At 48.1% G+C, this 14,712-nt stretch overlaps 1 protein-coding gene across 1 annotated transcript in view; it reads left to right on the top strand.

Annotated features, from left to right (window-relative positions):
• eif2ak3 (eukaryotic translation initiation factor 2-alpha kinase 3) overlaps window positions 1-14,712 on the top strand; it is a 42,641-nt gene that overhangs the window by 18,251 nt on the left and 9,678 nt on the right. The window contains exons 3-10 of the mRNA XM_080538924.1: window positions 6,265-6,459; window positions 6,658-6,788; window positions 7,079-7,325; window positions 7,588-7,753; window positions 8,611-8,739; window positions 10,011-10,133; window positions 10,714-10,943; window positions 11,720-11,835. Of these exons, the coding sequence (XP_080395050.1) occupies window positions 6,265-6,459; window positions 6,658-6,788; window positions 7,079-7,325; window positions 7,588-7,753; window positions 8,611-8,739; window positions 10,011-10,133; window positions 10,714-10,943; window positions 11,720-11,835 (1,337 nt within the window). The remainder of the gene's footprint in view (window positions 1-6,264; window positions 6,460-6,657; window positions 6,789-7,078; window positions 7,326-7,587; window positions 7,754-8,610; window positions 8,740-10,010; window positions 10,134-10,713; window positions 10,944-11,719; window positions 11,836-14,712) is intronic.

The following is a 14,712-nucleotide window of genomic DNA, read 5'->3' as shown; positions in this document are numbered from 1 at the left end:
GGAAGAGGAGAGGAAGAGAGAGGAAGAGAGGAGAGAGGAAGAGGAGAGAGAGAGGAAGATAGGAGAGAGAGAAAGGAAGAGGAGAGAGGGACAGAGAGGAAGAAGAGAGGGACAGAGGAGAGAGAGGGGAGAGGAAGAGGAAGAGAGAGAGAGGAAGAGGAGAGAGGAAGAGAGAGAGAGGAAGAGGAGAGAGGAAGAGAGGAGAAAAGAGAGAAGAGGGAGAGGGAGAGAGAGGGATAGGATAGGAGAGGCACAACCAGCTGTGTCGGCAGAACAGAGCTGTCACTCACCTCAGACCAGACGAGGTGACAGAGGGAGGAGAGACGCGCCAGAGAGGAGTGACTCATGCTGGTGGAGGGAGGAGAGGGGGAGGGAGGGGGAGGGGGAGGGACGGGAAGGGGGAGGGAGGAGGGATATGTGATTAGAATGAGGTAATGCTTCAACCTAGAGGGATGATGTCATCCCAAAACAAATCCCCCCCCCCCCCCCCCCCCACCCCCACCTCCACCCCCCCCAAACACAGTTTACACACAACTTCTCTTGTGAATGAATGGCTGTGGGATGTTGTCAGACTGGTGTTTAACCAGACCTCTCCTGGCAGACTGTTTAACCAGACCTCTCCTGACAGACTGGTGTTTAACCAGACCTCTCCTGACAGACTGGTGTTTAACCAGACCTCTCCTGACAGACTGTTTAACCAGACCTCTCCTGACAGACTGTTTAACCAGACCTCTCCTGACAGACTGGTGTTTAACCAGACCTCTCCTGACAGACTGTTTAACCAGACCTCTCCTGAGGTGACTGGTGGTGTTTAGTTTTTTTTCATCTTGAGCTCATGTGGGCTGGTGGTGTATGAGGGGGCTTGGGGGGGTAATGGGGGGGGGGGGGGTGAGGGGTCAGCGGGGACAAAGGGAGTCCCCCACATCCCTGATCCCCCCTCCCTGATACCCCCATACCTCCACCCCCTCCTCTCCTCCACCCCCTCCTCTATCCTCCACCCCCTCCTCCACCCCCTCCTCTCTCCTCCACCCCATCCTCCACCCGCTCCTCTCTCCTCCACCCCCTCCTCTCTCCTCCACCCCCTCCTCCACCCCCTCCTCTCTCCTCCACCCCCTCCTCTCTCCTCCACCCCCTCCTCTCTCCTCTACCCCCTCCACTATCCTCCAGGGTGTTCATAATCTGTTAATATAATATCATTATGCCAGACCTGCTACTTGATTCTAATTAGCACATCAAAGTGAATCTGTATTGAGATGAAAACAAGACAAATGTTCCTCGTTTGGAGCAGTTAAGATACATAACAATGTCAATCAACCCATATATATATATATGTATATATATATTATGTATATTATAAACCCATATATATTATATATACAGTATATGTATATTACACCCTGGAACATAACTAAGAGCAGAGAGCCTGGCGATAATGAACAGCATATGAGTGAATAATGGGCTGTGACTGAACATAAAGGTGCTGGTGATGTGTGTGTGTGTGTGTGTGTGTGTGTGTGTGTGTGTGTGTGTGTGTGTGTTTGTGTGTGTGCGTCTGGTTGAACAGTGGACCAGATCACAGGCAGGGATTAAGACATCACAGAGACCAGAAGGAGGATGTCTCCCCTCCTAACCCCCCTAACCCTCCTAACCCTGCAGTGATATAGACTAACCTGTTATAGACTAACCTGTTATAACCTGTTATAACCTGTTATAGACTAACCTGTTATAACCTGTTATAGACTAACCTCTTACACTCTGATGTTCTTCTATCACTGAGACTGCCCCTGGCCCCTGGCCCGAGCTAGATTACTCTTCCTGCTACGACTGGTGGATTGATGATTCACTTGCTTAGTCAAATGTATCGACTGTAAGTCGCTTTGGAATAAGGCGTCTGCTAAACGCCAAACATGTGATGTAGACAGGACTCTTACTCTGAAGTGTTCTAGTGACAGGACTCTTACTCTGAAGTGTTCTAGACAGGACTCTTACTCTGAAGTGTTCTAGACAGGACTCTTAAGGCCAATGCACACAGCGTGCGATTTTGTCGCACCGCCGAATTCGATTCCATTGTTTTGAATGAGACAATGCACACGGCGTGCGATGCGATATTGTCGCACGACAACATTCGATTCTCAATTCACACCACCAAAGTCAACAGCACGGCGCATCTCATATGGGATTACAAGACACCTATATTACATAATAATAACAATCGAGCATGTAGGCACAATATGCCCAGTTGTATCTTGTAGAAATTGTGGAAGCAAGGCAAGCAATATTGGTAGAGCCTATAGTAATCAGCCTGCCTGGTCCGACTTCGGTGGTGTGAATTGAGAATCGATGTTGTCGTGCGACAAAATCGCACGCCGTGTGCATTGGCCTTTACTCTGAAGTGTTCTACTGACAGGTCTCTTACTCTGAAGTGTTCTAGCCAGGTCTCAGTGTGTTCTAGACAGGACTCTTACTCTGAAGTGTTCTAGCCAGGTCTCAGTGTGTTCTAGACAGGACTCTTACTCTGAAGTGTTCTAGCCAGGTCTCCACCCCTCCATCCCTCCACCCCTCCATCCCTCTCTGCTAAGTATATCCTCCTCCTGCCCCAGGCTGTGTGATGACCTCACCACGGCTCCTCCTCAGTGTAAATCACTCTGATCACTCCATCACGAGCTTCCTGATCTCTATTCCTGGACCAGCATCTCACACCCCATTGGTCTAAACCTCTGAGCTCACGCCCCATTGGTCTAAACCTCTGGTCAGAGAGGGATTAGCCTGAGTACATGATGTCATCCTGGCCTGCACAGCACAGAGCACACAGCACACAGCACACAGCAGCCAGTTGACAGGACCTGGGTTCATATAATACTGTTAATAATACTGTATGTCTGGGTTACATCAATACTACCCCAGGATGAGGTAATAATGTGATAATGGACAGTATAGTGAGGTGGTAATGCACAGTATGGTGAGGTGGTAATGTGATATAATGGACAGTATGGTGAGGTAGTAATGTGCTATAATGGACAGTATGGTGAGGTAGTAATGGACAGTATGGTGGGGTGATAATGTGATATAATGGGTGATATGGAAAGGTGATAATGGGCCCAGTCTAGTTGTGTTATGGTTCTCGTTGGTGTAATGGTTCTAGTATCTTATCTGGGTTTAGTCCAGGTGTGGGTGTGGGTTTAGTTCAGGGTTATAACCAGGGTGTCTCCAGGTGTTTAGGGTTATAACCAGGTTGTCTGCATGTGTGTAGGGTTATAACCAGGTTGTCTGCAGGTGTGTAGGGTTATAACCAGGTTGTCTCAGGTGTGTAGGGTTATAACCAGGGTGTCTCCAGGTGTGTAGGGTTATAACCAGGTTGTCTCCAGGTGTGTAGGGTTATAACCAGGTGTGTCCAGGTGTTCAGGGTTATAACCAGGTGTGTCCAGGTGTTCATGGTTATAACCAGGTTGTCTCCAGGTGTGTAGGGTTATTACCAGGTTGTCTACAGGTGTGTAGGGTTATAACCAGGTTGTCTACAGGTGTGTAGGGTTATAACCAGGTTGTCTCCAGGTGTGTAGGGTTATAACCAGGTTGTCTCCAGGTGTGTAGGGTTATAACCAGGTTGTCTGCAGGTGTATAGGGTTATAACCAGTAGGGGTGTAACGATACATCGATTCACATCGATACATCGATTCATTGACTAACGATCTGATTACATCGATGCAATGTAAAAATATCGATCTATATCGTCATCTTAAAGATACACCTTTATTTTGAAATGGCACATTCTGCGTGACTGTCACCATTTCCGTGCAGCGCGCGACTAGCAGCGGCAAATTACAAAGTCAAAGAGCGCTGCACACTGTGTGTTCTGCATTTTGTGACTGCGGCGGAGAACAGCGAAGCGGTTTTAGCTGCGACTGCCAAGCCCGCCCACGGCCGACTGTGATTGGTCAATGCTCTAGTCTAGCCGACTGTGATTGGTCAATGCTCTGGTCTGTAACAAAGCATCTGTCTTATGAATGGGCAAAGGCTGCAGGTTGGACCTTACTTACTTTACTCCGGTTTGCTTGTCCAATTTCATTGGATAAACCTGAACAAAATTCCTATTGATAACATCTACAGGTAAATCATTACTCCCGTAATCAGTGATCTAACATGACTGTCCAAGCATAGCCTTACCTTTCACCAATCAACACATCATATCAGATCAGTGCTTCCTAGAGGAAGTGTGATGGATGGCCCTATATTAAAAATTATCCTGACCTGCGTTCAGAGCGTAGTGTTTTGTCTCCTGAACATGTTGATCAGTTAGTTTTTTTGAAGAAAAACCTCCCAAAGAAGAACACTGGAGGATATACTTATTATATAACACTGGAGGATATACCGTATTTTCCGGACTATAAGTCGCACCCGAGTATAAGTCGCAGCAGACCAAAAATGGGTCATGAAGAGGAAAAAACCACATATAAGTCGCACTGGACTATAAGTCGCATGGTTCAAGGGAACGGGCTTGGCGGAATCAGCGGGGAAAGAAGACCCTGTTGAGCTTGACTCTAGTCTGGCACTGGATTTGTAAGCCCAGGAAGGACATAATTCACGTTGAAACTTCTTCTGAAAGGTTAAGGAATACTTGTATTATCGAGTGTAAAGTCCGCTAGCTAGCGCGGGGCTAACAACATGGCGTCGCGGAGGAAAAATGAAACTTTGAACAGCCTCTAAAAGGTAATAAATGACTTTAACATCGTGTGTAACGTTCATAATAGCGTGTATAACGTTGATAATATAGTGCTTAATGTCCACATTGTCGAGTGTAACGACTATTTATCGTGTATGAGGCCATGGGAAAAGATAGCTTGGTGAAAAACGGAAGTAGGTAGGATGCTACAAACAATGTAACATTGAACAGCCTCTAAAAGGTAATAAATGACTTTAATGTCGTGTATAAACGTTCATAATATCGTGTATAAGGTCCATAATATAGTGCTTAATGTCCACATTGTCGTGTTTAATGTCCACATTGTCGAGTATAATGGCTATTCTATCGCGTATGAAGCGCTACCGGAAGTTGCAAAATGCTACTCGCGGGTGCAACATTGCAACGTTAAATAGCCTCTGGAAGGTATAAATGACTTTAATATCGTTTCTAACGTCCATAACATTGTGTATAAGGTCCATAACATCATGTTTAATGTCCACATTGTCGTGTTTAATGTCCACATTGTCAAGTATAATGGCTATTCTATCGCGTATGAAGCGCTACCGAAAGTAGCAAAATGCTACTCGCGGGTGCAACATTGCAACGGTAAATAGCCTCTGGAAGGTATAAATGACTTTAATATCGTTTCTAACGTCCATAACATTGTGTATAAGGTCCATAACATCATGTTTAATGTCCACATTGTCGTGTTTAATGTCCACATTGTCAAGTATAATGGCTATTCTATCGTGTATGAGGCGCTAGCGGAAGTTACTCCTTGGTTCATGTCAGTCAGAGATTACCGTATGTCAGTTCATGTCAGTCAGAGATTATGAATTATTGATATATAAGTCGCACCTGACTATAAGTCGCAGGACCAGCCAAAGTATGAAAAAAACCGCGACTTATAGTCCGGAAAATACGGTACTTAACTTATTTTGGTTAAGAAGAATGTATATAAGATGTACTGCACTGTACTGCATTTGCACTTATTATTTATTATTATTTTATTATTATTTATTATTATTGCACAAATATACTGTAGGTTAAATGGTGACCTTGGTTCAGTTCTAACTGTTAAAAATACTGTGTTTTCGAGACAGTAAAAAAGTGAACGTTTACAAAAATCCTGCCTTAAAAAAGGGGGGACAAGTTCTTCCAGTTTTGTTTCATAGGACATTAATGTTTTAAAGCTGAATATCTCTTGTTTGTGAGACTAGTGAACGGGTCTATGTTTCTTTTTGTAACAGAAGAATACTGTATAATACAATATGATTTAAATGCTGGATACCTGGAAGAGCTCACAAATAAAATGGTCAAATAATATTCTAGTTGTTTTTGTGAGTTGATAATTGTGTTAGATTGGCATATGATATCGCGTCATATCGATCATATCGTCATATCGATCTTGAATCGAATCGAATCGAAATCGTATCGTGACTGACATTGTGATATCGTCAAACATTGTATCGTCATACAAACAAATCGATATAATATCGTATCGTGATGAAGCTGGTGATTTACACCCCTAATAACCAGGTGTGTCCAGGTGTTTAGGGTTATAACCAGGTGTGTCTCCTCTCCAGGTGTTTGGCAGTAAGATGTTCATCCCGTCTCTGGACGGGTCGTTGTTCCAGTGGAACCGGGACCGGGAGGTGATGGAGGCGGTGCCCTTCAACGTGGAGTCTCTGCTGGACTCCTCCTACCGCCTGGGGGAGGACACGGTGCTGGTGGGGGGGAAGAGCCTCACCTCCTACGGCCTGGGGGCCTACAGCGGCAAGGTCAGTGGCCCCGCCTCTCAGCCAATCAGAAGCAGCCTTAACTCTCCTCCAATCAGAAGCAGCCTTAACTGTATCACACAACTCTCACAAGTAAACACCTCCTCCTTGTGATAGATAATTAAATGTCTCTCTCGTCCTGTCCTGTCCTGTCCTGTGTGTGTGTGTGTGTGTGTGTGTGTGTGTGTGTGTCCCTCTCAGCTGCGGTACATCTGCTCCACGGTGGGCTGTAGTCGCTGGGGGGAGGAGGAGGCGGAGCCTGAGGACGTCCTGCTGCTGCAGAGAACCCAGAAGACCGTCAGAGCCGTCAGACCTCGCTCTGGATCTGAGAAGTATGTTACTAACTGTTACTACTACTGTTACTACTACTGTTACTACTACTGTTTCTACTACTTTTATTACTACTGTTATTACTACTGTTATTACTACTGTTATTACTGTCAGACCTCGCTCTGGATCTGAGAAGTATGTTATTACTACTGTTATTACTACTGTCAGACCTCGCTCTAGATCTGAGAAGTATGTTACTACTACTGTTATTACTACTGTTACTACTACTACTGTTATTACTAATGTCAGACCTCGCTCTGACTCCTGACTCTCCCCCCCGCCCCCCCTCCAGGTGGAACTTCAGCGTGGGTAACTTTGAGCTGAAGTTCGTGTCTGAGCAGCAGTCGGGGAACTTCCTGGAGGGCGAGACGTCCAGCGGAGACGTGTGGCGGGAGGATCGCCGTGACAACCAGCGCATCATCGAGGAGCCCGAGGCGCACGCGGAGTCACCTGACCTGGTCATCAAGGTGTCGGTGCCTGACTGGAAGGTCATGGCCTTCAGCCCCACACCTGAGGGCCAGCTGGTCTGGGAGCATCAGGTGGGAGGAGTCACACATCACCTCCCCCCCTCACCCCCTAACCCTCATTCTCCCATCATGCATCTCTTCAGACCCTCACTAACCCTCATTCTCCCATCATGCATCTCTTCACCCCCTCTCTCACCCTAACCCTCATTCTCCCATCATGCACCACCTCACCCACTCACTCACCCTCTAACCCTCATCCTCCCTCCCACCCCTCCACCCTAACCCTCCTAGCCTCATACTGAACGCCCTCCTCCCTCCTCTCTCCTCCCTCTAGTTCTGCACGCCCATCGCCTCGGCCTGGCTGGTGGGGGGGGGCAAGGTGACGCCCATCAGTCTGTTTGACGACACGCCCAACCAGGGGCGCCCGGAGGCGGAGGAGGAGGAGGAGGACATCATGGAGGAGGCGCGGGGGGCCACCGGGGAGTCCAGCGTCTATCTGGGTAAACACAGGACGCACGTTCCCTAGGGGGGGGGGGGGGGGAGGTTTATCAAGTGTAGACTTCAGCTGAAGGGTTTAACTACCAGAGAGATGCTCTGTGAAGATGTTTACATGCTCTGGAAGGTCAACGTTTCTTTTTCTTCAGTTGACCAATTAAACTGAAAACCTTACATCTGAGTGCTGTGGTGGGGGGGGGTACATCTGGGCGCTGTGGGAACGCATGTCTCATATCCTGTGGGAGAACCGACCACATAGCTCTGATCTATTTATAGACACATAAGAGAGACACATGTCCTGTTTGTGTCTATAGCAGCCTGTGTGGTATGTGTGGTATGTGTGGTAGTGTGTGGTAGTGTCCTGGGGGAGTGTGTAGTGTGTGAGGTAGTAACAGGGTTTCTCTGTGTCCAGGGATGTTCCAGGGGCAGTGTGAGGTAGTAACAGGGTTTCCCTGTGTTCAGGGATGTTCCAGGGGTTGTGTCAGGTAGTAACAGGGTTTCTCTGTGTTCAGGGATGTTCCAGGGGTTGTGTGAGGTAGTAACAGGGTTTCTCTGTGTCCAGGGATGTTCCAGGGGTTGTGTGAGGTAGTAACAGGGTTTCTCTGTGTCCAGGGATGTTCCAGGGTTTGTGTGAGGTAGTAACAGGGTTTCTCTGTGTTCAGGGATGTTCCAGGGGCAGTGTGAGGTAGTAACAGGGTTTCTCTGTGTTCAGGGATGTTCCAGGGGTTGTGTGAGGTAGTAACAGGGTTTCCCTGTGTCCAGGGATGTTCCAGGGGTTGTGTGAGGTAGTAACAGGGTTTCCCTGTGTCCAGGGATGTTCCAGGGGTTGTGTCAGGTAGTAACAGGGTTTCTCTGTGTCCAGGGATGTTCCAGGGGCAGCTGTACCTCCAGTCCTCAGTCAGGATCTCAGAGAAGTTCCCCACCAAAGCCCTGAGTGGCTCGCACAAGGACGTGATCCTGCTGCCCGTGGTCAAATACAAACCCCTCATCCGTAAGTAACTAGCTAGCTACCAGACCGCTGCCTTTAACTAGCTAGCTACCAGACCGCTGCCTTGAACTAGCTAGCTACCAGACCGCTGCCTTGAACTAGCTAGCTACCAGACCGCTGCCTTGAACTAGCTAGCTACCAGACCGCTGCCTTGAACTAGCTAGCTACCAGACCGCTGCCTTGAACTAGCTAGCTACCAGACCGCTGCCTTGAACTAGCTAGCTACCAGACCGCTGCCTTGAACTAGCTAGCTACCAGACCGCTGCCTTGAACTAGCTAGCTACTAGACCGCTGCCTTGAACTAGCTAGCTACCAGACCGCTGCCTTGAACTAGCTAGCTACCAGACCGCTGCCTTGAACTAGCTAGTTACCAGACCGCTGCCTTGAACTAGCTAGCTACTAGAACACTGCCTTGACTGCCAACACTTTCGGGCACTGCCCTAAACTGGTTTAGATCCTACCTACAGGACAGAAGCTACTATGTCTCCATTGGAAACTTTGTGTCTGACAAAATTAAAATGACATGTGGGGTTCCCCAAGGGTCAATCCTTGGCCCCCTTCTATTCAATCTCTACATGCTTCCATTGGGACACATCATAAAAAAGATAAAAATTGCCACAACTATGTGGACGACACTCAAATCTACATAGCCTTCTCAACGAACGACTATAGTAGTGGGGCGGCTGTGGCACAGGAGGTAGAGCTGGCGTCTAATGATCGCAAGGTTGGCAGATCGGCGGTTCGAGCCCCGGCTGGCCTCATGTCGAAGTGTCCTTGGGCAAGACACTGAACCCCAAATTGCTCCCATTGAGCGGGCCGGCGCCTTGCATGGTCTGTGAATGTGTGTGTGAAGAGGCTGTTGTAAAGCGCTTTGGATAAAGGTGCTATATAAGTGCAGTCCCATTGACAATCTCTGTAATTTCACTGAACAAATAAACGCCTGTATCTATATATCTATTCTATAATTTTACTTAGATTTTTTAATCTGTTTACTATTCTCCTCTTGATGTATCTTTTTAATGCGGTATGTAAAGCACTTAGATTGCCCTGTAGTATGAAATGTGCTGTACAAATAACCTCTCCCTGCTGCCGTGCTGCTGTACCAGGCTACCAGAACGCTGCCGCCTCACTCTGCCTGCAGCCTCCTGTCTCCTGGGCTGCTGCTGTTTGTTTATTCAACTTAAACTCAAGCTGCTTGTAAAAACATGTAAACATGTAAATGGGAAATAAAAACATGGAAAAGGAAATGTTTCTAAGCGGTGTGTCTCCTGCAGACTCCCCCTCGCGGACCCCGGCGCTGGTGGGTTCGGAGGAGTTTGACAAATGTCTGAACAACGACAAGTTCTCCTACGAGGAGTACAGCAACGGGGCGGTGTCGGTCCTGCAGTACCCCTACGGTAGGACCCCCGACATGACCTTTAACCCTGGGACACGACCTTTAACCCTGGGACACAACCTTTAACCCTGGGACACAACCTTTAACCCTGGGACACGACCTTTAACCCTGGGACATGGTTACGACTCTCATCGTATCTCAGACATTAACATTGATCAACCTCTCTCTCTCTCTCTCTCTCTCTTTCTCTCTCTCTCTCTCTCCCTCCCTCTTCCCCTCTCTCTCCCTCTCCCCCTCTCTCCCCCTCCCTCTCTCTCCCTCTTCCCCTCCCTCTCTCTCCCTCTCCCCCTCTCTCCCTCTCCCCCTCTCTCCCTCTCCCCCTCTCTCTCTCTCTCTCTCTCTCTCCCTCTCCCCCTCTCTCCCTCCCCCTCTCTCCCTCTCCCCCTCTCTCTCTCCCTCTCCCCCTCTCTCCCTCTCCCCCTCTCTCCCTCTCTCTCTCCCTCTCCCCCTCTCTCCCTCCCCCTCTCTCTCTCTCCCTCTCCCCCTCTCTCTCCCTCTCTCTCTCCCTCTCCCCCTCTCTCCCTCTCCCCCTCTCTCGTCTCTCCCCCTCTCTCCCTCTCTCTCTCTCTCCCCCCCCCCAGACAACGGGTACTACTTCCCCTACAACGAGCGCTACCGGGGGCGCAGGGAGGTGGCGATGGTGAGCCTGCCCCGGGACCGGCCGCACTGGGGGGAGGAGAAGAGGAGGAAGGACCCGGTGCTGCTGCTGCCCTGGTGGAAGGAGATCCTGGGGACCATCGTGTTCTGCATCGCTGCTACCACCTACATAGTCAGGACCTTCTTCCACCCGCCCGCAGTCACCTACGTACGGGTAAGATTAACCACACATACACACACACACACACACACACCTACACGCACACACACCTACATAGTCAGGACCTTCTTCCACCCGCCTGCTGTCACCTACGTACGGGTAAGGGTTAACCACACATACACACACACCTACACACACCTACACACACCTACACACACACACACACACACACACACCTACACACACACACACACATACACACACACACACACACACACACCTACACACACACACACCTACACACACACACACACACACAACAGCGTTTCTTGGTTGTTTGTGGATGTTAACAGTGTTTCTTTGTTGTTTGTGGATGTTAATAGTGTTTCTGGTTGTTTGTGGATGTTAACAGTGTTTCTGGTTGTTTGTGGATGTTAACAGCGTTTCTTGGTTGTTTGTGGATGTTAACAGCGTTCCTTGGTTGTTTGTGGATGTTAACAGCATTTCTGGTTGTTTGTGGATGTTAACAGTGTTTCTTGGTTGTTTGTGGATGTTAACAGCGTTTCTTGGTTGTTTGTGGATGTTAACAGCGTTCCTTGGTTGTTTGTGGATGTTAACAGCGTTCCTTGGTTGTTTGTGAATGTTAACAGCGTTCCTTGGTTGTTTGTAGATGTTAACAGTGTTTCTTGGTTGTTTGTGGATGTTAACAGCGTTTCTTAATCGTTTGTGGATGTTAACAGCGTTTCTTGGTTGTTTGTGGATGTTAACAGTGTTTCTTGGTTGTTTGTGGATGTTAACAGCGTTTCTTGGTTGTTTGTTTTATCTCTCAGCAACGTAAGGAGTCGGAGACCCAGTGTCAGACAGACTGCAAGTTTGACCTTGAGGTGTCGGAGCCCCACAAAGAGGTGGTCGTCATGGAGACGCGCTCCAGTGAATACGTGTCCAGGTACGTGTGTGTGTTACCAGACCTGACAGGTGACACACCTGCTCCTTAGCAACATCCCATCACCAGCCAGTTGTAGAGTCACCACAGGAGGAAAGTCTCCCCGATGGTGGTGGTGGTGGTGGGGTGTAGCTGTGGAAGTGGTACTGTTACCATGGTGACCACTGGTCTTCCCGGCGATCTAGATAAGGGGTGTATTTATTTATTTAAATAATAAAAAGGTTCAGGCTGCGTTGCGTTGCATTCTTTCATCTGATTGGATAGCAGCTGTTTGGAGTGAAATGTCTGACCCTCCTCCGCCCTTCCTGCCTCCCCCCCCCCCCCGCTAACCCCCCCCCCCCCCACACACACACACACACACAGCATCTGCCAGGGAGAGCGCTTCACATTTCCATCCCGTCAGCACCTGTTCCTGGCTGTTTATAACCAGGCCGTGTTCCTGGCTGTTTACACCATCAGCTCAGCTTATCGACCGCTGCTGATCGATAAAGCACAACATGTTTACATGCAGGAGCGGAGCTGAACCCACACACACACACACACACACACACACACACGCACACACGCGTGGTCTGGGCTATGGAGCTGAACCCACACATGTGGTCTGGGCTGGGGGCTTACATCTCACTCTAGACACACACACACACACACACACACATATATATACACACACATATACTGTATATACACACACACACATATATACACACCCAGACACACATACACACACACACACACACACACACGCACATATATACACACCCAGACATGCATACATGCGCACACACACACACACACACACGCGCATATACACACCCAGACACACACACACCAAGACAGACACACACACACACACACACACACATATACACACCCAGACACGCATACATACATACATACATACATACATACATACATACATACATACACACACACACACACTCACACACACATACTGTATATACACACCCAGACACACATACATACCAAGGACGTGTCGTCCATATAAGCATAGTAAGCAGTGCTTACCCAACGAAAAAAAGGACAGTGAAAATATTAAAATAAAAGTGCATGTAACCGTTTGTTTGTTTTCATTAAAAGAGTCGTATTTTAGGTCCCAGGGCAGCAGGAGTCATTCATTTTGGCGCCACCTGCAGGAGTAAGCACTCGCTATTCTGCTTGCTTGCATTGCGTTGCATTATAATTTTTAATTTTTAATTTTAATTTGTAATTTACATTTTGCCATTTAGCAGACGCTTTTATCCAAAGCGACTTACAATTACGAATTACAGGGACATTCCCCCTGGAGTAACTGAGGGCTAAGTGCCTTACCCAAGGGCACACTAGTAGTGGTGTGGCTTCAGGCGGGATTTGAACTCACAACCTTCCGATCCCAAGTACAACTCACTATCCACTAGACCACCACTACCCCTCACCACTAGCGCATTTACCGCATTATAAGCACTTCTCTCTCTGCTTTCCCTCGCGTACATTCGAATGCGTGAAAATGTCTTTTTTATTTTTTCCGATGCCTCAGCCCACTGTTTAATGTGGCCAGGGTAAGCATGCTTACCAGCCAATCAGTAGTTCGTTCATTCCGATAAGAGCTACTGATTGGCTCTTATCACTTTCAAGTTCACTTAACATTTCACCTTACTTTCTCTCGCCCGGCAGAATAGCTTATGCCAGCTAGCTCAAACGATCTAAATAATAATAATCAATAAGGATAACTTGCTTGATTTTGTGAATATGGACATTACTGTCAGCGACCTAAAGGGATTTCGTAGACTGGACTGGACTGGAAAAACACAACTACTGGCTAAAGGCCGCCCGAAGCCACCGCTCACCGATCTTCACACCCAGAAAGGGAGAGTCGCTAGGGGCTACAGCAAGCCTGGTATGAGCGGTTTATATGATTTATATGATTCGCGAGGCTGGTGGCGATCTGTGCTTGTTTATATGGTTTGAGTACTGCTGTACTGCTGGTTATGGCTCCTTATTTAAGACTTCCTCTGCTTTTACCTTTGAATGTAGGCCTGTGCCGTTGTGTTTGGAGAGAGAGCTGCTTAATCAATCGCTGAGATAGGCCTAATGTCACTGTCCGTGCCAGTGGTTCTGGACCAAAAGTGTTTGAGAGAGATAGAGAGGGAGGGTTTGTGATGTGATGTCAAGTGCCTGTGTGACAAAAGTGTGAAAAGAAAGTGTGTTGTGAGTTTACTATGGAGGATGGAAATGGTGTGTGTCTGTGTTGTGCGTGTGTGCGTTTGCGATGTTGAAACTGGACTTAGATTTCAGCAGGTTGGCTACTTGAAAAGATCTTGGTTCAAAAAAGATTAAACAATGAGCACCCCTGATATAGTCGAAACTGGCAACAGTTTTTTTTGTTTTTGGTAATCTGATCACAAAGTGACCCTACAGTTTATTAGCGGGTTCTAGGGCATCAAAATTGCATTTCCTTGAAACTGCGTTCACTGATAGCGTGTATGTGTAATTATGTGTATTTCTATATCTTATGCTTACCCAATCTAAAAGCTCACGGCACGTGCCTGATACATACATGCATCCATACACCCACCCACACACCGAGACACACACACACACACACACACACACACACACACAGACCCACATCCATACACCCACACACATCCATACATGCATACATACCCACCCCCTCAGACAGAAAATATCCTCAGCACATTCCACACACACACCCTCCCCACCCTGCCCTGCACCCTAGCACACCCCCCCCCCCTGGCACACACACACACACACACACACACACACACACCCACCCTGCACCCTGGCAGTGCCCCAGTAGAGGACAGGAGCAGCTGACACCCCCCCCCCCCCGGGACCAATAACAGAGAGGCCTGTGGG

Source organism: Nansenia antarctica, assembly GCF_963989245.1.
Source record: "Nansenia antarctica genome assembly, chromosome: 1".
Taxonomy (NCBI): domain Eukaryota; kingdom Metazoa; phylum Chordata; class Actinopteri; order Argentiniformes; family Microstomatidae; genus Nansenia; species Nansenia antarctica.
This window is presented reverse-complemented; position numbering and strand designations above follow the sequence as displayed.